This window comes from Pelodiscus sinensis, chromosome 6 (genome assembly GCF_049634645.1).
Source record: "Pelodiscus sinensis isolate JC-2024 chromosome 6, ASM4963464v1, whole genome shotgun sequence".
NCBI lineage: Eukaryota > Metazoa > Chordata > Testudines > Trionychidae > Pelodiscus > Pelodiscus sinensis.
This window is the reverse complement of record NC_134716.1, coordinates 9,051,399-9,074,119: the sequence shown is the minus strand read 5'-3', so window position 1 is coordinate 9,074,119 and position 22,721 is coordinate 9,051,399. Positions and strand designations below refer to the sequence as shown.

Below are 22,721 nucleotides of genomic sequence, written 5' to 3'. Positions count from 1 at the left end.
GGAATACACGTCTATAAAATAAACCTGATCTGTTGTGCTTTATTTAAAAAAAAAAAGGCATTATTTAGAATTTGTCTTCCCAACTAGATCTTAAAACTTTTAGTCCTAAAAACATCTTACTGTAAAACGTTGTGGAAAAACTCACGACCTTAAATATTCTATTGCTGTCCAGTGGTTGGAAGGAATTTTTCAGGCTCTTTATGCTGCATCTGTTTGTGGTTTTGTGTGGTTTTGTCTTGCTTTTTTCTCTTTCTAAAACTGCAACAAGGCTACTGGAGTTGTTGGAAAATATTCATGGTTTTCTGATCAGTGTTGGAAAGAGCCCTATGAAAAGGCAGACATTATTTTCACCTTGACTAGATATTATGTATTTGTAGGGGCCTTGTTTTTCCTGTTGTATAAGTGCACTACTTAGTTTTTAATGCAACTAAACTTAGGACATTGCTTGGAAGTAGGCATTCGTTTTACAGATCAGTGAAGAGTGGCTTACTCAAAGAGATGGGAGTTTCTGGTTGAGTAGGGAATGCATGAACGTCTTTCTACAGCAGTGGTCCCCAACGTGGTGCCCGCAGGCGCCTTGGTGCCCGTTGGGCCACTTCTGTGCGCCCGCCGAGTGATTGGGGTTGGCTCCGCCCCTGGGCACATGGTGCATAGGTGGTGTCGACCCCTGGGCGCACAGTGTATGGGTGGCCCCGCCGCCGAGTGCCCGTCGTAAGGGCGGTGCCGGCCCCTGGGTGCACAGCACAGACGTGGCGCTGGCCCTGGGTGCACGGCACAGGGGCAGCACCAGCCCTAGGCGTGCGGTGCATGGGCTGTGCCGGTCCCGGGCGTGCAGCGTATGGGCATCCCCGCCCCTGGGCACGCGGCACAGGAGCGGCGCCGGCCCCAGGAGTGCAGCGCATGGGGGGCGCTGGCACGGGGCCCCCAGGCGCATGTTCGGCCCCAAAAGGTTGGGGACCACTGTTCTAAAGGCATGCCTAGGCTAATTCAGATCCTGGGCTGATTCCAGATCCTAGGCTAATTACTGGAGCATCCTCAGTATGTCTTTTTTGTACATATCTTGCACGTTACACGACCAAGCAAGTGGTCCATGGGAGAGGTAACTGCTGTATGCTTTAGCTGGGTGAGAGTGGAGGGTTTATGTATCGAGAGGCTGGAGGGCATGGGGCGATGGTGTCTTATAAGGCAGTGGCACATTATATTAAAATGTCCCTGGCAGGCATTGAGGAAGTAAGGCGCCCTGCCAGGATGCGGGTGTTGCTCTGCTCTGTGAAATAGAGGCACCAGACGGCAGAAAGATTAAGAGGAAAGGGCTTGATGTGTGTGTTGTGCTGTGACATGGAGAAGGCAACACCAGTAAAAGTGGCGAGGAAGAGTGAAGAGATCGGCCCTCCTCCCCGTCACAATACCCCAAGCACACAGTTGCGGGCAGCCTGTGGCCTGTCATGGTTCTGTGTCTGGTAGGGGTGTAAAATGGCCATGGACAAAGGTCTGCTGTTGGGTACCAGAGAAATGTAGCAGCTTACCCAGAAACATCCCTAGTGTGTGTGGCCTGCAAGACCTTTTATTTCCTGTTTCCCATGCACAAGGTAGCCAGATTTTGCTGGTTTCCATCAGTGCAGGAAACCAGCAGAATTTTCTCCTGGTATCACAAAACCAACATGCATGCAAAGCAAGGGTATGTGAAGTGAGGTGTGTGATTGATGAGCACACAGCATTGAGAGCTGCATGTGCTCTCTGCATCCAGTCAAAGTGCTGCTGCGGTTCCATTGGCACCCCCCACACATTCTGGTGCACAAGCGTGCTTAGCAATGCTGCCCTGTCCCAGGAGACCGTCTTGGTTACGACCACCTTGCGCTCCCCTGAGATGGAGGGCCACTCATACAGCTCACTCGCTATCTTAGCTAGCCCAGTGCTGCTAGAGGGACTTGGAGTACTAGTTGCTTTTCCAGTTCTTAAAAGCAGGGATTCCTTAGCCACTAGCAGCATTTGAGGGCAAATAATATAATGATGGTAATCTAGACCCAGAATAAATGAATGCAGCGTATGGCCACTTGTCATCGGAAGTTAGCAGTTGTTACTGGCGTAAGGAGCCAGCTTTTTCAGTGCCATTTCCTTGAGTTGCTGTGTAGGATTTATTGATGCATAGCTATTTTGCCCAGCAGTTCCGTGCTGGGGATGAAAAGTGACATCCTTCATCAGCACTCTGTAACCCAGTTCCACAGCTGTTGGCCTACTTCCAAATCCTGTTTGCAAACCATGAAAGGCCAGTAACACCTGGATTGGTTTATGGGCTGCTTACTGTTACCTAAATTCACATTAAAAATAAAAACACTAGTAATAATCCAGCGATCATCCTGCTACGTTCTTGCGTGTATGAAAGCAGGAGTGGGGAACTTAAGGATGGGGGGCTGGATTTGGCCCCAGACTTGCCTGGATCTGGCCCCTGAGGCTCAGGACTCGCCCCCCCACCAGCATTTGAGAGCTGGTGCTCCAGCCCCTCTGCAGGGCTGGAGAACACTATCTATTAGCCAAGGCCCCACTAGGCTCTGGTGTCTTTCTCCTTCTCTGTTGGGGGCCGCGTCTGAGGATTTGTGGGATTATTTTCTTCTCACTTATGTTAGGTCCCCGACTGTGTGTGTGTGTGTGTGTGTGTGTGTGTGTGTGTTGGGGGGGGCAACTTTTTTCCCCACCCTGGCATTGCTTCTTTCATGACTCGTCTCCCAGTAAATCAATGGTGCAATGCTAATTAATCTGTGTCACTTAGGCTTGGCCTACGCTACGGATGTGAAAGATTAACCCGTAGGGTGATGCTTACCAATTCCGGTTAACTGGTAGCTCTGCAAGATCTGGAGCAGCTCCCTGCCTGCCATGGGCAGGGGGCTTGCCGTGGACAGGGGCTAGGAACTGGCAGAGTGGGGCTGGGAGCCAGCAGCCAGCCCCAGTATGGGGCTGAGGTCAGGAGCCTTACCAGCCAGGGACTGCTCCAGCTGGCTGGAGTGGGTCCCAGCTCAAATCCTGCTTTAATCGGTTAACCAGTTAAATTCCAACTCATGTGAGGAAGTGGATTTTACCCACAAAAGCTCATGATACTATATGGTTTTGTTAGTCTGTAAGGAAAGGTCTATGCTAGACCCGGCAGCTCGGCTTAAGTTACCCAATTCCAGCTAGAAAACATAGTTGGAGTCTGCTTACCTTAAGCTGAGTTTGGCGGCGTTCCCACAACGGGAGGTCGATGGGAGCAAATGCTCCTGTTGGCTTCCGCTAAATCCTTTCAAAAGGAGGAGTACCAGATGCTGGCAGGAGTGCCCTCTGAGTCTTAACTACACTGGCTTGATCAAACTTTGGAAGATCGATCGTGGCAGTGGCGATCTTCCAGTTAGACAAGGTCTAAGGTACCACAGGACTGCTTGTTGTTAGGTTCGCCTTATGTTTAACCAGTTCACTGATTAACTGAGATTTTACATCCCTAGGCTACACTAGGAAATTAGGTAGGCTTACCTTGGTTGCTCACAGGTGTGAAAAATCCACTTGACTGAGAGATGTAGCTATGCCGCCCTAAATCGGGGTATGAACAGCGTTAGGTGGATGGAAGAATTCTTCCATCCATGTAGCTACCCCCTCTTGGGAAAATGGATTAGCTATGCCAAGGGGAGCACACCTCTCACCTGCATAGTTAGCGTCTGCACTGAAGTGCTGCTGCTGGGTATTGTAGCATTTTTGGTGTATAAATACTGTAAGAGTGGCTGACAAACCCCAAGGCAGTGAGTGAGGCTTTGAGAATCTATGGAGCGCTGCAGTCCTCCAGAGGGCAGGCTAGAGGTGTGAAAAGGAATCCTGGTGCCTGTGAATAGACTAAGCCCTCCTTCCTATGGAGGGCAAAGGACTTCCAACCCCATCCTGCAATAGGAGCATGTGTCTGGGTCTCACCGGTGCCTGACTCAGCGTGTGTTTTGAAGGTCGGGCAGGTAGGATTACAGATGCTGCCGGCTTGGCTCTGGGATGATCGTCTTTCCGGTTGTGTTCTCTGCCTCACGGTTTTTAGTTAGCTTCTTCAGATTGCAGCACCTGCCCGCAACCCTTCCGCACTTCACATCCCCTTGTGGCAGAAAGTGCTTCTTAGTGCAAGGACCTCCAGTTGCCTTCCACATGGGCCAAAACACTGGCCCGAGGAACCTGGCAAACATCCAAACTTGCAATATATGTACAATTCTAAGACTCGATGTCCTAAAAAGACCACCCAATATGACCTAAGACTACTTGGTGAACTGAATTTACTGAACCCTGCTTAATTTTGTTTTCTAAAGCGTGTTTAGGGAATAGAATCCTAGATGATAAATCTCTATTTGGAACTTCATTTATTCCTTGTTCACCATCCTGGTGTGGTCAGGAGAGGCAGGACAACCGTGTTCCATTGGTGGCAACTTTGTCGTCTTGGGCGTGTCCCATAATATTCCTCTTTCCCCATGGCAAGAGGAGCACCAAATACTCTGGCTAGTGCTACGTGGAGGAGTGGGGTATTGTCCGTTTGCTCTGCACAGCAAACCTTAGTGGTGCCAAGTACGGGCACCGAGAAAACGGGCCAGTTGTTATGGCCTGTGACGTAGTGGGGGTGCCTTGTTCGTTGCTATGCTGGGCAGGGGGCGACCTCTGCTGTCTGTACCACGATCCAGCAGGGCAGGGGGTGAGTCATTATGCAAAGGGGGCTCCAAACCAGCTACCCCCCATGGGGAGAAACAAAGGAAGGTGGAATGCTGCCCCTGGCTGGGGGGCAGGGCTGGAAGAGAGTTAGTTTTTCTGGCTGGGATCATGGAGGAGACAGCCTAGGGAAGGGGGCTGGAATTTAGGGGCCCAATATCCCCCATATCAAGGGGGGCTGAGGCATCGTAGGCCTGCCCTGTAACCAAATTACATCTGTGCTGTATCCTGGAGAAGCAATAAACTTCCTCTATTCTACTGGCTGGTGGAGTATGTTCGTGCCATTACGGGGGTTCAGGAGTTGGGGGAACCCCAACGTGCAATCACATGGCCTAAGGTAGCAACAAGGACTGTTAATATTTGCAGATGGGTTTGCAAAATCTAGGATTGTTCTGGCAAGATTGGAGCTACTAGAAACTGCTTTGGGTTTTAAGACTCCAGTATTCTAGTGGCCAGCAGGATATTGGAATCCAGGATGTTACCAATATTCTAACAAATAAAAATGCACCAGTCTTAAAAAAAATAAAATAATCACACATCTTACACTGAAATTCATTTTTATCAGCAACAGATGAGTAGCACTGCTGTTCTGCATAGATCTTCTAGGACTAATGTTCTGTTGCTTCTTATTTGACCAACTTGCCCTCAGATCAATATATTTCCTTAGCCTGTGGTTATTTGTGGAAAACCTCAGCTGCCACTACTTTGGCTCTGCCAGGAACTTGGTGCATGTACATAGACATGTCTCTTGATTGCTGGCATACAGGTGGGCCTGTAGTTGGTTTGAGACAGACCTAGTTAATGTCTAAGAAATAATGGAGAGGCAGTGACTGGATTGGGTAGGAAGGAGTCCTGCAGCGCACAAATAAACTTGTCCCCCTCCCCCCCAGCTTTTTGTGTGAGTGAGGATAGTCGAGTCAGAAGCAGTGCAGGTGTAGAAGTCAGGTGTTCGGCTTCTTTCTCATCTAGCCCTTAGGGATGTGTAATCCTGTTTAAAATATTAACTGGTTAAACTATGCTTAACTGGTTAACTGCCCTGCTGCATCATGCTGCATGAGCAGCCCCCTGCCCGTGGTGCGGGCAACCTGGCTGCTGATTAACTGGTTACCCTGGTAAGCATGCCAGTAAGGCAATCCTTACTGGTAACTGGTTACCTCTTTTCATCCGTACTAGCACTTGTTTTTCTGTGCATGAGTGCTATGCTTGGATCTCCCTTGGTCACATTTGCTCTTGACTAGCAGGGGTCTGTGCTATGGGGGAGGGGAGCTTTTTGTTTCTGTGCACTACTAGCCAACCTAGGTATTGCTGCTTCAGTGTTCAGCCCTGTCATGCCCCATCCATCTTTGGAGAGAGCTTGTTTAGAGGACTAGCCTCTTGTGGTGCTTTGGAAGCAGCATCCACACTTTACAGCAAGGAACCAAGCTTTGGGTGCAAAGCACCCCAGAAAACTAGGCCTGGACATAAATTCCTTATCTGAGTGAATGGCCTCTTTTCCTCACAAGCCTGATCTTGCCTCACTCCTGAGTGTTCATTAGGATAGCAACATGAAAAGCACTAACTTGTGTTCCTCTAGCTCTTCTCGGGGATCTCAAAATGTTCAAACACTTCTCTCTTCTGTGAAGTTGGTAACGAGCGTCTTCATTGGTGGTGAGCAGCTTGTGGCCCATCGGAGTTCTGTGTTTGGCCCAGGAGACATTTTGGTAACCATTGTCCACGTGCAAGGTTGCCGGATTATGCTGGCTTCCATCCACATCATACCAGTAGGGGAAAAAAGGCAAAGTGACACGCACGTGAAATGAGGTGTATGCTGATGGCACACAACGCTGACTGAGAGCGGCGTGCGCCCTCTGCATCCAATCCACGTGCTGCTATGGCTTAATTGGCATGCCCCACAAACTTGGTACGCAAGCGCACTTAGCAAAACTACCCTATCCTGGAAGACCATCTTGATTACTACAATTTGCAGCCCGCTAGGATGGAGGACCACTTGTGCAGCCCACTCACCATCCTGGTTTGGCTATTTCTGGTCTTAATTAGGGATGTAATAGAGTAGCCTATTAACCGATAAGCAAAAGCTTATACATGCATTTCCTACCCATCAGTAAATTTTTTAGCAGGCTGGCCAGCAGCCCGGCTCAGTCTCGGCTTGTGCTGTGTTCAAGACCTACCCCTGCTGCGGCTCTGCATTTAAAGTGTATTAGGAGCTGGATGGGCAGGCAGCCCAGCTGAGTTCTGGCTCAAACCTCCCACCCCCACTTCCCAGATAGGGGCTGCTGACACCCTTTGCTGCTGCTGCCTCTTTATCAGAGGTAGCAGCACAGGACGACAAGCAGCCGGTCCACGAGGGGAGCTGGTTTTAATACTGGCTCCCTTTGCAGAGCAGTTCCTGCCTGGCACCCCACACTGCTGCCTGTGATGGGGTTCCTCGGGAGCGGAGCTGGAGTGCACTGGCTCTGCACCCAGGGACTAAAGATTAGTTGAGTAAGTGATAGGAATTCATGAGGTTACTCAACTATTCAGTTAACTGATATTTAACATCCCTAGTTTTCATTTGTTATGTGCCTCAGTTTCCACATTTCTAAAGTGACTTGCTCACAATCGATTCTGGTGGTAGTTAGTAGGGCACCAACTAGTGCCTTTACTCTGTTTCCCGTGGTCTGCATCTTAGCTCTGTGATCCATGTAAGAGTGCCTTCCAGTCTGTCAATATGATGCGATGTAAGAGATCTAGATGATCTCATTTATATATTTCTGAGTAGCATCTCTTTTTGCCCCTGCCTTCTCCTTACTCTTGCATCACCCTTAATAAACCTGCCCATGGGATGGGTAGCTAGTATGAATCTGAGGGGTAACCAAAAAGATCTCGGATGGGTCAATAACAAGTAGTAAAGCAAGAGCAGGAATAAATGCACACTGGCTTCCTGGTCCTGACAGTAATTTATAGGCTCTCTGTCATAGAGATGGGCTGTGTAGTGGTAAAACATTCAGTAACTAGAACTTTTTTTCTTGAGCCTGTTCCTAAGAAAGCAAACAACTTGCACGCCGAAGGCTCATGTTGCCTTTTAAAAAATGCAGACTGTTAAAATGCTTCTTTTTCGGAGTCTGCTTTCTGGAAAACCTTGCGACTCCAGAGGTATGATGGGAGGCCATGTGCTTCATTTCTCGTGCCAGCTCTTTTAATCTGCTCCCACGCCACCTCATTTTGCTGTATTTGTGGATAGGAAACTCTTAATTGCCCTAGGGCAGCCATGGACTTGAGCATGGCAGAAAATCCTTGTTGCTTTCCACCAGCCGTTAAATGTCTTTTTCCCACATGTACAGCTGCAGTATGATTGTAACTGACTCTGTGTTACTGGCCAATTACCAACTTGGTTTATGTTCTGTGCAGGTGGATTATTTTGCTCTAGAACTTCTGCAGAGCAGTTAGGCCTTTAACATTAAAACCATGGGCCAACTCTTGCTTTATAACTGAGGGAGGCCTGGCCTACACTTAAAATTTGGATCAACTTTTATATGGCTCCTAGGGATGTGAAAAAAAAAGTGCATTCCTAGTGCTACAGCTGTGCTGACCTAACTCCTGGTGTAAACGCATCCAAGTCAACCCTCTGTCAACCTAGCTCCAGTTGCTTGGGGAGGTGGTGATTCTACAGAAACTGTATCTCTTCCTGGCACTGTAGGCTGTGCCTACACTACAGAGTTATGCTGGCATAGCTACAGTGTTGTGGCTGGATTGCTATAGTCGTGGCTTTTGGTAATCTCTCAAACTTTTTTCTTACATTATCCTGGGACATTGTACAGCACTGAATGGCAGAGTGCCCAGTGGCATGTGTTTCTAATGGAGGTTCACATTTAAATATGAATTGGTGCGCAGAACAAAATTTATTCAGCCCAAGAATGGAAAAAATTAGAGGGAATCCTTCTGAGTGGCCTGGAATAGAAGCTACTATTACTGTGCTGATTGGCTGCCTGCTTCAGCCATTCCCTCCCCTTTCTTTCAATCTAATAGACCCCTGCTAAAATGCTTTAAATAATGAATCGGGGAAAAAAAAGAACAAACATAAGATTTGCCCTCATTTCTTGGTTCATTCTGCAAGTATGTTCTATCCTTCAGTCCTACCCGCTCTAGTTAAATCGCAAGCTCTTTGAGGCAGGAATTCTCTTTTTTTATATTTACCCAGAACCTAGCACAATAAGGCCCTATTGTCAGTTGCCTTCTGGGCATTAGGGCAATAAACGAGTAATGTCCCAGGTACTTTGTGCCCACAGTCTTGGGCACTCCTCCTAAAACCTGGTGCCTTGATAAAAGTATATTAACTCTTGCCCATCCCTAATGTAATAAATAACTGCTAGAAAACAGAGCTATGCTTTCTTAGTGTAACCTGAACTACATTTATTTTCAAGGCAGTAATACATGAAATAAAATATCCCATGGGAAGGGATGGAAGTGATTACAGAGTTGGAGAGCTGATGGATAGATGTAGAGAGGGCAGAAGCGGAAAGAAATTAGTACTAATATGTTTTGCTTTTCCTACGAATCTCTGGCTTGGCGCTGCATTTGATCTTTGTGCCACCTTGCTTTTTTCTTTTGGGATTTGGGAAAGCAGCGCTCCTGCTTTCATTTCTGCAAGGCTCGACGGCTTACTAGAACACCTGTTTGGGGATAGTGACAGAAAACACGTGGAAATTCCAATTCAACTGGGCGATGAGATCAGTGGTGAGCCCCTAGTAACTCTAAGGGCACATCTGCATTACGTTGCTGCTGTTGCACGTCGGGTTGAGTCTGGGAAACACGATGCTGATGGGAGTGTGGCGCCTTGACAACCTAATTCTTCCACCTGGGTGAGAAGCAGAAGTGATGTCGGAGCAGGCTCACAGGTGGAGGATAGGGAGGGACAAAAAGAGCCGGTGGCCGGGGCCTTGTGAGTCAAACAGGCCTCGGGCTCCTGTGAGTGGTGGTGGTTGGAGACTGGGGCCCTTTACGTAGCTGCTGGAGTGCTGTGCCATGTGCTCCGGGTGGCTCTGAGGGCTGGGAGGAGGGAGGAAGAAGCACGCTGTGGAGGGCTGGCTGTCTTGGACCTATGTCTTCTAGGGTGAGGAGCTGCGCCCCTTCCACTCCCAACTTTGCCCAGGGCCTCGCGGATCCAGGAGACAGGGAGGTCTGGCGGCAGAGTAGGAAGGGCCAGCGACTTGGCGGGATGCCCCGTGGTGGTAGGGACGGGTGGCATGGTGGGGAGCTCCGGCTGACACAGCAGCAGGGTTGGGGCTGGAGTCTGAACCTAGGAGCGATCAGGTGGGGTGTGGGCCAGGAGCAGCCAGCAGTGGGGTGTGGGCGGGGGGAGGGGAGGTCAGCAGGCTGGGAGGCCAATGACAGGGGATCTCTCCTGGACCAGCAAATATTCTCCCTCCTCCCTCCCCCTTCCCCGATTTGGAACTGGTTATGTCCCGAGGATGCTGGACCAGGGAGGTCCAACCTGCCCATCTAATCAAACTGCAAGTGGAGACCTGCCCTGTAATCTGCTCCAAGGCCCTGCTCTCCCACTTACAGCCCATAATCCACCAGAGGCCTTGCATCTCAAATCACACTTGGGAGCAGCAGTCACGAACAAGAGGTGATGATGCTGAGCTGATGGCCCTTGGCAGTTGGTGTGTGGTTGGTGCAGGAGCCAGGGCACTTTAAGAGGAAGGCTTTTTGAGGTAGAACTCTCTGCCTGTGGGGGGCTGGGTCCGGGTCAGTGCTGTCCCGCATCCTAAAGTTTCTCTGTGCTTTCTTTGCCTCTGTAGTCGCTACAGAAAAGGTAGGCAGTGTCTCCTGGGGATCTACTAAGGATAATGCTGATAACAGAGTAAACAAAGAGAGAGAAAGGGAAGTAGCTTCTTAAAAAAGCATCAATCTTTGTTTCTGATTACCAGCACTAGGAAATTTAATTCTTATAGCTGCCCACATGCTTTCCTAAGCTTGTCAGCCTTGTCTGATATTCCCTGTCTTCAGTTATTGCAGTAGTCACAAAAGAACCAGGGTTTTTTTTTTTGGTGTTGCTTTGAAAAATACTGGAGACAGACTTAACCTTCTCTTTCAGTGGGCTGTTCCAAAGTCCAGGGCCTTTGACAGTCTCTTCTACTTTGGATAGTAAAAAGGTTCTAACGTTGTACTTGCCTTTTACAGATGGGCATCTATTCTCTCTCTTTTAGTAGTTAACATTAACGATATTGGCAATGTGTTATTTTTACCTATTTTCCCTGGAGACCAGCCCGGGGTTACACTTAGATTGATACGTGGCTATGCAGAGAGCAGAAGCTGCCAAGCATGTTGGGTCGGGTGTGTCTGCCTGCGGTCACCAATCCAGGCCAGCGAGCTGATTGTACGGCCCGTGGTCTGCATACTCTCTTCCCTTGAGTTGGGTGGCCCCTGTCATGTGCACTGAGTTCTATCTCTGTGTCCATCACCGAGAGACCCACCTCATGCATGTTCTCCTCTTGCATATTCATTACTTCTTCTCTTCCTCTCTGCACCTCTACTTGCCTTTCTCATGTGCAAGCGAAGATCAGATTAGATCCCGCCTGGCCCCTGGTTCCAAGTTTATAGCCTCATGGCTTCTCTCTGCAAAGGCACAGATGTTGCCCTGTTGTCATCACTTACCATGTCCTCCCTTGTCACAGGATAGCATGTTTCAGAGCTGAAAGATTGTACAAGCAATAGCTGGAAGTTACAAAGCTCGCAAGAAAATGCAGAACTTGAAACAGTATAAAAGTTACATGGCTTGCAATAGAAACTGACCTAACTTAGAACAGGGCTACTCAACATGTGGCCTGTGAGCCACATGTAGCCTGCTGCCCGTTTGTTTGCGGCCTGTGGTTGCAGTTTGTGTTTACATGGGGCTCAGTATGTGGCCTACAGGTGGGATCATTTGAACATGGCCTCCACTGGGAACACGCTCCACAATGGTGAGGCATCTCCTACACAGGGTGAGCACCGAAAGCTGATGGGTACAGGTGTTTCTAGCCCCCAGGGAGGAGGTGCCGGGAGCGCCGGGGCATTGTGGGAAGTGCTGGCTGCTTAGCCTTGTGGGCAGAGAGAGGTGCTGACTGGCTCACACTGGCTGCAGTTGGGTCTGGCGCAGCTGCGCCTTAAGGCTGAATCTTTGTATTCATGCTTGTCAGTGTGAAATAAGCTTATTTGCATATTCAGGGCTCGACAAACCGCTGTTTCTACTCGCCCATGGTGAGTAGATTTCAGCCAGTCGCTCTGTGTATCCCGTTCACCGGCGCTGTGTGCACGCGCAGTGCTGGTCTGGTGCATGCGTGGTGCAGGGTTGGCGAGTAGCTCTCTCGCTGCAATATGTCGAGTCTTGTGCATATGCATATATATGCAACCACTCTTAAGTTGCGGCCTTTGGCATGTGCTGTGAAAGTTGAAAAGCCTTGATTTTGAACAACTGAGAGTTACATTGCTTACAATAGCAGAGAGCCACCTGACTTGCAATGCCTGAAACTGACAGGATTTCTAATAGAATAAGTTACATGTCTTTCATCCACATTATACTGGATTGGGAGGAAGTTTTACACAACAGTCCCTATTTCCAAACATTTTTAGTTTGGAGAACTGCTGTTTTCCCTCTCGCAGCCTCTCATGTTTTTTAAAGGGCTTATGCTATTAGTTCTGTGCTGGACTCCTATGTGCTTGTAGATCAGTGTTTCTTAAATTGTGTTCTTAAATTCTTAAAGGGGCAGGCAACTTTTTTTTGGCTCAGCAAAAAAATCCTTGGTGTTCCCCAATTAAAAAAAAATTGGTGTTCCTCGATCTTAAAAAGTTTAAGAAACACTGGTGTAGATAGTCTTTTTGGACAGCATGGTCCAGTAGCAGTAAAGCTAGTTTATTCCCAGTTGTGCACAGCAGGCATATGACTAGTGTTTTAGAGGTGCCTAAACGTTAAAAATGGGTTAAGTTTCATCTTTTTAATCGGAAACACAAAGGTCACCTGTAAAGGGGTATTGAAGATGCTGTGCTTAGGGGCGCTTAAGGTGTAAATCTGGCTGTGCGAATTGTACGTCTGTCCTTGTTTTCCAGGGCAGGCCTAAGCAGAAGAGAGAAGGTGTTGGGAAGGGAAACAAATCTCTGTAGGGATTTTGTAGGATTAAATCTTTCCATTAGTGTTTTTGGAGAAGGTATTTCTGGGTTAGATTACTGTCTAAAAGCATGCCTCTGTATTGGGCCAAATCAGTAGCATAAAGTATGCAGGTTTTGGATTTTAAACCCCATCCCCCTCTCTACTCTTCTCCCCCTCCCCCCCATATTTACCTGGCTAGTAGCCAGATTTCATTTGTACTTAATATAGCATGTCCTTGCTGGTCTTTTTGTTTGTTTGTTTGCAGGGGAGTGGGTGGGGTGGATAGGTCAGTGGGTGTTATGATTACATACTCTAATTACACAACTGCTAAATATGGCAGGAAGGGAAAGAGGTCTGTAATATCTTATTTCTGTGTGTGTTTGTTTTTGGTGTTTACACACCTTATCACAGCATATGCAACTTAGATTAATGTGGCAAGAGAGAACCCAGTGTAAACAATTTACCAGCCTGATCCCCTCTGAAACAAAGGACTATTGATATTACTGTAGCACCCAGCAGCCCCTTTGTGTACCAGAGCCCTGCTGAGCTAAGCTTTGTACCAACAGAACAAAGACTGTTGCTGCCCCAAAGAGCTTGCAAGTGGAAGACAAGTTACAACATATGCTGATAGGGGCGTGTGGTTGGGGCGTGTGTGCGGTGGGGGAGGGGGGGCTTAGTACAAGGAACCAGTTTGTCAGTGTGATAGGTAATAGAGCTCTCTTATATTTTGTAGGATTTGCTGCAAACCAGATTAAAGAGAGGTTGAAAGGGGATGATGAGGTAGTTTCGCAGTTTCCCTAAGTGTGACTGAAGAGTATCATGGGGGAAAAGCATGAAGTTGTTTGTTTAAAAAACACCAGATCTGAGGCTGAGGAGACAAATTGATACCAAATCAGATGATATGTCTGGTTTTGTATACAATAGCCTGTGTTTGTAAGCAATTCGAATGAGGCTGATCTGAACATGGCTTAAGCTGTTTCGTTAGCATCTCCTTTTGTCTGCATTTAGTATAGTTATTTGGCCCACATAGTATAATTGATCACTGAAAACTGGTCCCATGATGGGTTTCCTTTGTGTGTTTTCCCCTTTCCCTGCACAGATCACTTTGAATCGTGGAGTGTACTGTGGCGAGCAAAAAACCATCCCTTTAATAAACCATCTTGTTAGTCTTTAAAGTGCTACATTGTCCTGCATTTTCCTTTAATAAGGACACTGATAAAATGTAAGCCAGGTATACCATGCAACTCGGGGTTACGAGTGCAACTATTTTTTGCTTGATTTTTGTTTTGGGGGGGTTTTGGTTTGGTTTTTGGTTTGGCGTCTCTTTTGTGGATATGGTTAAATTGTCAAAGCTGACACGGTTTAATTGAAAGAGCTGCTATAAGCTAAACCTTTTCTTGGGTAAGCTGGACCTCAGTCTTACTAATCCAGAAATAGAGGAAAAATTTACAGCGGGCTTTTTTTTTTTTTTTTTTTTGGAGAAGCCTGAAAGTTTAGCTGTATTGTTAAGGAATTCCTCAAGGGCTACTTTACTCTATATTAAAACCTACCTGCTCCCAACACTCCAAACCCAAAATAAGTAGAAGTGTCTTAGTCCATGAAGTAGTGAACTACAGAATATTTTGTATGGGATTCATAGATTTTACTTAAAAGTGACTTCTGATCATCTAGCCTGACCTTCTGTGTAATATGCAGGGCTCAACAAATGCGCTCGCCTGTGGCGAGTAGATTTTATCAGCTGGCGAGTACAGGGGCACAGTGGCCCAGTGGGTGGTTGTGACGGGCTGGCTAAAGCCCGCACTATGGGCGGCGCGGCCCCATCTGATCCGCCAGCCAGGCAGAGGAGCGGAGCGCCGCCGGGAAGGGGGAAGCGCAGTGATTCTCAGCACCGGGTTGCCTGTGTGCAGCTCCGGCGTGAGGAGGCGGGGCAAGAGCCAGAGGACAGGACGCCGGCAGATGCCAGGATGCTGGTGTGACATGGCCCTGCTGATCTTAAAGGATCGCGGCAGCTTGGCTCTGGCTGCGTGGCCCTAGGAGTTGGCTGTGGCACAGCCAGGCCCCGCCGGCTCCAGTCCTGCCGTGGCTCCAACCCCCTCGCCGGTGAGAGACCGCTCCCGGCCGACCACCCAGCTCGCTGCACCTGCCCTGCGGCCCTTTGTCTCCGCGCTGCCCATTCCCCATGCTGCCCCTGTACCCCGGATCCCTGTTCTCCCTCTTCCCTGCGACTCTCTGGTTCTGTGTTGCACTTGCACCCTGCTCCCCTCTGATCCCTGCCCCCCCAGCTCTGTGCTGCCCATTCCCTCCACTGCCCTAGACCCCGATCCCTCTGCCCCTTCTGTTCCCCGCGTCCCATTCCCCGTGCCTCCACCGCACCCTGCACCCCTCTGGCTCTGTGCTGTCCCTGCACCCTGTTTCCCCTGTGGGTCGGGAGTGAGGGGGTGCTTGTCTATAGGGAGGGGCTGGACCGGGCAGGGAGAAGGCTGGGAAGGGGGGGGGGGGTAAGGCAGGGAAAGGGAGGGGCTGGACAGGGCAGGGAGAAAGCTAGGAAAGGCAAGGAAAGGGGGAGTTCACTTTGAAGCGCCTTTGCCTTTCTTGTATTGTGTCCAGTTCTGGGCACCACATTTCAAGAAAGATGTGGAGAAATTGGAGACGGTCCAGAGAAGAGGAACAAGAATGATTAAAGGTCTAGAGAACATGACCTATGAAGGAAGGCTGAAAGAATTGGGCTTGTTTAGTTTGGAAAGGAGAAGACCAAGAGGGGACATGATAGCAGTTTTCAGGTATCTAAAAGGGTGTCACAAGGAGGAGGGAGAAAAATTGTTCTCCTTGGCCTCTGAGGATAGAACAAGAAGCAATGGGCTTAAACTGCAGCAGAAGAGGTTTAGGTTGGATGTTAGGAAAAAATTCCTCACTGTCAGGGTGGTTAAGCACTGGAATAAGTTGCCTAGGGAAGTTGTGGAATCTCCAGCTCTAGAGATTTAAGAGCAGGTAAGATAGACATCTGTGAGGGATGGTACTGGGTCCTGTTGTGAGGGCAGAGGACTGGACTCGATGACCTCACGAGGTCTTTTCCCGTTGTAGTGTTCTAGGATTAGTCAAGAGTGTAAAAGCTAGTGTGAACAGTTTAGTCCTATGCGTTTGGATTTTAATGAGTGACTCTGGTGCATTGAATTAAGGAAACATGTTCTTGTTCTTCTCGCCCTATCCTTATTCTGAACTTCTGGTCAGTGTTTGCAGTCCCTGGCAGGGCAGCACGCTGGAATGTGTGGTATTTCTCATATGTGAAATGAGTCTTTCCCATTTCTTGTTCCCCTCAATTATGCCTGCTCCCATCCTCAATGTTCCCTTGCAGAGAGAGCACACCATTGTATTTATAAATATGCGACTGCAGAGAACCACGTATTTATAACGGATACCTATGTAGGAAGACCCTACATGTCCTAGACCGGCTGCTGGGAGATGACCATTGCCACCAGCTATCTGACTAGCTCAAAGCTCTTGCTTAGTAACCTGGGCTCCTTCTCTGTGCTCTTTTTTCTGACTCAAGAGTAGAGAAAGGGTCCCCCATACTCAGCCCTGAGGTTACGTGGTTTTACTGTATCTTCCTGGTGGAGAGTGGGGGAGGAAAGTAATAAAATTGAAGAGTCATTCCATGAGTCATCCACTTAGTTAAAAGTCAAAGGGTTAAATCCTGATCTCCTCTCCCTTCTCCCCCCATCTCCCAAATTCAGTGGCCAAACTTCCATTCACTTCAGTATGGGGCAGGATTTCACCCCCAAGGCATGTAAGGATGTGTCTGCCCAACAGGACTTAACTTGAAATAAGCTACGCAAATTGAGCTACGTCCAGTGCATAGCTTAATTTGAAATGGCTTAATTCAAAGTAAGTCTACACTGCACTTACTTTGAAATAGAGCACACTTCCTCCAGCTTCCCTTGTACGATGAGGGTTACAGGAGTTGGAGTAAGAAATCTTTCCGCTTGATAGTATTTCAAAATTATGTTGAAATAAACTGCCTGCTGTGTAGATGTAGACTAAGTTACTTAGAAATAATGTTGCTGTGTAGATGTACCCCAAGTGTCTTGACTTTTCATCCTAGAAGAGGACGGAGTAGTAGGGATGTGAATGGTTAACGAGCAGGGTCTGGAGCGGCTCCCCACTCAGTGCAGGCCTGGCCCTGCTGAAGCAGTTTCTGCTATGAGTTGGGGCACTCCAGTGTGGCCCCTGCCTGTGGCGTACCTGGCCCAGAGTGCTGTGGGCAGGGCGTTCCAGCCCACCCCCACTTTAAGCAGTTAAACTATACTTTGAACGTGTTAACTGATCAAATTCGGCTTTACATCCCTACTGAGTAGTAGAAGTTAGTCATTAAGGATGTGAAGTATCGGGTAATTGACTAATTGAATAGTCGATAGGGCACCTCCGTCTTAGAAGTGTAGCAACAGCCCTGGGGCTGTTGGCGCATTTCAAAGGCGAAAGCGCGGAAGCCAGGGGTCAGCTGGGGACTCTCTCCCCCCCCCCCCCCCGATGCCAGGCTCCGTGTGGTGCTGCTGCTTTGAAGTACCCCCATTTTGTCATCTTCTCCCCCCCCCCCCCCGCTGCCACTGATAGGCAGCGGGGGTGGAGGGGAGCGTGACTAGTTGGCTATCCAGTCAACTATCTGATAAGCATTTGCTCATCGGATAGTCGACTAGTCCTTCACATCCCTATTAGTCCTCATGGAATAGTCAAACCAGTGACATCCTTGACTGAGAACTTACTATAATAGCTGGCTGACTCTGTCCAAGCAACCTATTATAACTCTTGCTTTGCAATGGATCCTAGTTATTTAATATAGTATGTGCGCAAAAGCAAGAGGTAACAATTCTGTCATATCTTGACGGAAGGTGTTTTGAACAGTGGTGGTGGGAATTAGGGAGCAGAGAAGGATGCGTTCCTGCCCTGAATAGCAAAATGGGGGGTGGCCCCTAAAGCTGGAAAACTTCCTTGTCCTTTTAGTTGCTTTCCTGTCTCTCTTAATACTTTCATTTAAGCTAAATTGATAGCTGAAGAGAACCTATCCATGTTTGTCACTTTCAATATAGTAGGTTTAAAGTACATGAGTAATGTAGGTCAATAATATTAAGCTCTCATCTCATCTTAATCCATTTTATAATATGACCGTCAAATTTTGATAAGTGACTAATGATTCATGAGTGTTTTCTTTAAGATATCTGAAAGGGGCCTAATTGTTTTTCTTCAGAGGCAGCAGTTTTCTGAAAATCACGCCCTTTTAGACTATCTCTGGTTTGGAGCCCAAAACTACTAGACGCTTCTAAAAATCTTGACCTGGGGTTTAACTGAAACATTTGGGGGTGGGGGAGCAACCTCTTGGTGAGTCTTAATTCCTGTTTTTAATGGTGCAACATCTCTGATCTTGTTTCTGTCTCTCCCCTTTTGGGTTTGATTTTTTCCAAAATGGAAGGGAATATTCTCCGTACCTCTAGATGAGTTTATGGTTTAGGAGCTTTACTGAAAGCTATTTCAATCCATCATCCTTCAGATATAGTGCCTCAAATTGCAAATGATTTCCCCCTCCCCCCAAGCAAAAGTTCAGACTCCAGTGGTGCAGATACCAACTAAGTGCAAAATGGTCTATTCTGTTGCAGTGAAAGAGAATAATTCCACAAAGCATTACATTGAGTGGAGGGGTAAACCTCTGCCTTTCATTGGCATACACAGGATTCACAAGCTAACAATAAAACATTTCCTTCTGCAGAGGAAAAGCCTGAGACCTTGTAGAGTTTTATGTATTGGTGACAAACGTTCCCGTGGACTGAGTGCTCTGCACTTATGTCTTTAATTGTTCTGCTCTCTTGAAAATCTTAACGAATTGGTTTGAGGCAATAGAAACTTATCTGATGGCAACAGAGCAAGGTCTGTCGTATGTGGGTTTGTGTAGTCTCTGGGAAGTAGTAACTGTTGTTAGCTGCATAGAAATGTAACCAGGCCATCAAAAAATAGACCTATCCAGAATACCGTATTGGTCTCTAGGAATTTCAGGGCAGGAATGTTGCCTGCAGCCGAGTAGCTCCTTGCTGTCCTCGTATTTCTTCTAAATCAGGTAGCCCCCACCACCTGCGGCAGGCTTGCCTCTGCATCTGCAACCGCTTTCAACTTCCGCTGGCACGATGGTAACTTCTGGGGGAGGGCAGATACGTGGAGCTCCAAAACTTCTGCATCCTGACCCTTCTTTTTTAAGGAAAAAAGACCTCAGTGGCTCAGTTCCCTGTTAACCAGGAATAGAGCTGCTGTTCTGATTGATGGCAGCTGCCCAGCTATAGGACAGGGGTGGGCAATAATTTTCAGAGGGAGGCCACTTGATGAATTTTACTGTGTGGTCACGGGCTGGCCCCACCCCTGGAAAGGGCAGAGTCTGGAGTGGAAGAGGCAGGGCTGGGGACTAGCCTCCCCCATCCCCTCCCGAGTTGTCTGGGACTGGAGGCTTTGAATTAAACACAGCAAAGGGCTCGCAACACCCAGCCCGCCACTACTGTGTGGCCTGGCAGCTGCCTGGGGTTACTGCAGCTATTTGAAAGGTTCGCAGCTCCACCCCCTGCCAGGTAGCACCCCAGCGGTGAGCCTTTTAAATAGGGTCCTGCCCCCTGAACCACCACTTAGAAATTCAGTGGCAGCAGGATTTAAATAGAAAGGGGGCAGATGCAGTCCGCGGGCTGGATCAAACTGTTAGGTGGGTCTGATCTGGCACCCGGACCGCATCTTGCCCAGCCTTGCTGTCGGGGATGCTGATCTGTCTGATGCTGTGGGGTGGCTTTTTGTTGGAGGCTTTGGAACTGTTTTATGAGCTGGCCCGTGATTTAAATGCCGGTCTTGAGAGTTAAAAGGTGACTAGTGCATAGCACCCTATTCCCCCCCTTGAGTCTGTGATTAATGAACACCTTGTCCTATTGGGCCACTGCAAAATGTTCATGGCCTAATCGTCACCACCACCTGAGGTCTAAGGTCAAATGCCAAGTGCAAGAAATGGACACCCTGTTCTGACCTGTGAGTGCGGCTGTTGCAATTTAAGCAAGTCACCTTTTACCCCCAACACCTGGGAAGAGGAGACATGGATGGGGGAGGAATTGGTCCCTTCACTCAGTGTGCTTGCCAAGGAGAAATAGGGTGGAAATGAACTCAGTTTTGTTTGGCCGAAATGGGTTTAGAGTGTGTAAGGTCTGCTGGAAGTGGTGTGGTTTAAGAAGGAGCTTTAAGAAAGAAAAGGGAGTATACATAGTAGACCAGATTAGGAAGGGGGTTCCAGAGAAGGGCATAAAAGAAGCTGTATCAGTCACGTGGCTTGACTGTTTCCCAGCTAAAACTTTGCTGTACTGCAACTATTTCTGCCTAAAGTGTGGGGGTGGTGTTTTGTCTTCCTCCAGGATCTCAGTCTGCCCAACGGCACTCCTGTAGATACTTCTAGCCCAGCCTCCTCCTCCTCACTGCTCAACCGACTGCAGCTGGATGATGACTTGGATGGGGAAACCAGAGACCTCTTTGTCACTGTCGACGATCCCAAAAAGCATGTCTGCACAATGGAGACCTACATCACATATAGGGTTACAACAAAGGTAACCGCAAATGCTTTCCTTTTTTCAGAGTCTTTTATTTTGGGTTTTTATGCTTGTTTTTGGATGTGGGAGGTGATCTCTTAAAACGCCAGTGTAGACATAGCAGCTTAGTGTCTTTTTTTGTTTTTTTTGTTTTGTTTGTCTTGTTTTGGTCCGTTAATATACCAAGGATGTGGCTGCTTTCAGCAGACTCCCTGAAGTATTTGTAAACTTTGTGAAACTCTTAACATCAGCCTAGATTTTACCTCTAGTGGTTTTTTAAAAAATTGGTTAACATACTTGGTATTGTTTCAAGAAGATCCGTGGAAGCCATTGGTTAACTCTACTTCACTGATTTAATGATTTAAGAGGATCAGGTTAACCGTTAACGCTTGCATAACCTGATTGAGGTACATAGAACCATGTTTCCAGTACAGCTGAATTTTCCCCTCTGTAGGAGAGGAGAAATTCCCTCACTGCTGCCTTCATAATCTCTCACTTTCAGCACTATGCCTCGTGCTATTTTGCTTATGCATTGGCTGACAATTAGAAGACATCTCTCCAAGTGCTTTCTCCTCTGAATCCCTTCTTAAAATTCATGCCTTCCAGGTAGGGATGTAAGTGAGTAGTCGACTAGTGACTTGACTAGTCACTTTTGCACACCACTCCCCCCTTGCTGCCTCTCTCAAAGGAAACGTCTCCATGGGGTGGAGGCAGGGGCGTAGCAGGGAACTGGTGGCACTTCTGCCTATGAAGTGTTGCAAGAGCAGAGCTCCTACTATGTTTCAAAAGCAGATGCGCTGCAGGGAGCACGGGGCCATTGAGGGACTGCTTTGAAACATAGTAAGAGCCAGTGGAGCTCTTCTTACATTTCAAAGGCAGAGGCGTCCTTATCGACTAATTGAATAGTTGATGCAAATTCCATTGACTATGCAATTAGTTGATTAGTCTAAATTTAACATCCCTATTTCCATCTAGCGCTCTTCCTTTCTGCAGTCTCCTCTGTTGTCCTTAGTATTAACTTTGTCTTCATCTCGAATTGTCACCTTTACCCTCTCGGAACATCATGAGACTGTCTGAGGTAAAAGGGTGGTATTACGTGAGCTACACAGGACGCGTGTGGCCCCGGACTGCTCCTGACTGGTACCAAAAAATGAGTCCAGGACCCCTGACTGAAAAGAGAAAGACACTCTCCGCATTCCCCTCACACATCAGAGCCTAGGGGGACCCAAGCTAGTAGATTTTGTGTGCTCCAGCCATGTGGGGCATTACAGGAGGGGCTGGAGCATCCAAGTGGTCTTGCCAAAGCTGGGGGGAGTCTCAAGCATTGAGGGCCGGATCCAGGCAAGCAGGGGGCTGCATCCGGCTCCGGGGCCTTAGGTTCCCCACCCCTGCTTTAGAGCCACTTATCTCTCTTTTGATATTGCTGTCTGTCCATCCACGTAAGACACAGCATACTTCTTATCACCATACTTCTTAGGTTTGTGCTGTTTCTTCCTCTTTCTCGTCTCTTGCGCCTCACATTTCTTACACAAACCTGAGACTCCCTCACTGTGGGCTGCCAAGGGAAACCTGTAACTTGAAAAGGAAAGTTGTGCCCATCCTGACTCCAAGAATTCATTTGGCCTCTTGAAATTAGTGAAGCACTGAATACGTAGCTGGACATCACAACCTGGGAATGGCACTTTCTGTCCAATTGTGAGGCAGACAGCTGCAGGTGGGACAGCAACTGGTATCTCCCAAGTTGTGCTTCTCCCAAGTTGTAACTCCCAAGAGTCAGTCAATCTCTCTCTCCCACCTTGCGGGTAGGTGTGGCGTGGAGATACCTAAACCAATACAGAACTATGACTCAAACAAAGAGGGCTACGTCTGCCCTGTCCCTCTCCTGAGAGAGAGATGGCCAAGTGATGTAAAAAAGTTTTTGTATCTCTCTTCCTCCACTTTCCTCCCTTTGGATCGTCTTTCTTTTGGGGAACTAAATTTTTCAGCAGCTGGTTTGGCACTGCCTTTGGTACATCAGTGATAGCACCAAGAGGAAGTCATGTGCTACTGGAAGTCACTAGGCTGTATGTATAGAAGGGAAAAGTGTTGGCCACCATTGGAGCCATATCTTTCTTGCACAGAGACAACCTCAAAACCACAAAGCTAATTCCAACTCTAGATAGTATACAAGACTCTTCCACTTACCAGTCACAAATATGGCCACAGGACTGCCACAGAGTACCCTGGACCCTTGGTCTGTCTGCCAGTGATCCAAGACAACTGAGGATTTAAGTGATCCACTCCTCCTGTTAGAGGGGATACATTTTTGGAATTAGTCTGTTTCCAGCTGA

The 22,721-nt window shown here is 48.0% G+C and overlaps 1 protein-coding gene across 2 annotated transcripts in view; it reads left to right on the top strand.

Moving 5' to 3' along the window:
- Positions 1 to 22,721, top strand: part of SNX30 (sorting nexin family member 30) — a 64,323-nt gene that overhangs the window by 6,575 nt on the left and 35,027 nt on the right. For both annotated transcript variants that reach the window (XM_075931407.1, XM_075931406.1), the window contains exon 2: positions 20,221 to 20,409. In XM_075931407.1, coding sequence (XP_075787522.1) covers positions 20,221 to 20,409 — 189 coding nt within the window. The remainder of the gene's footprint in view (positions 1 to 20,220; positions 20,410 to 22,721) is intronic.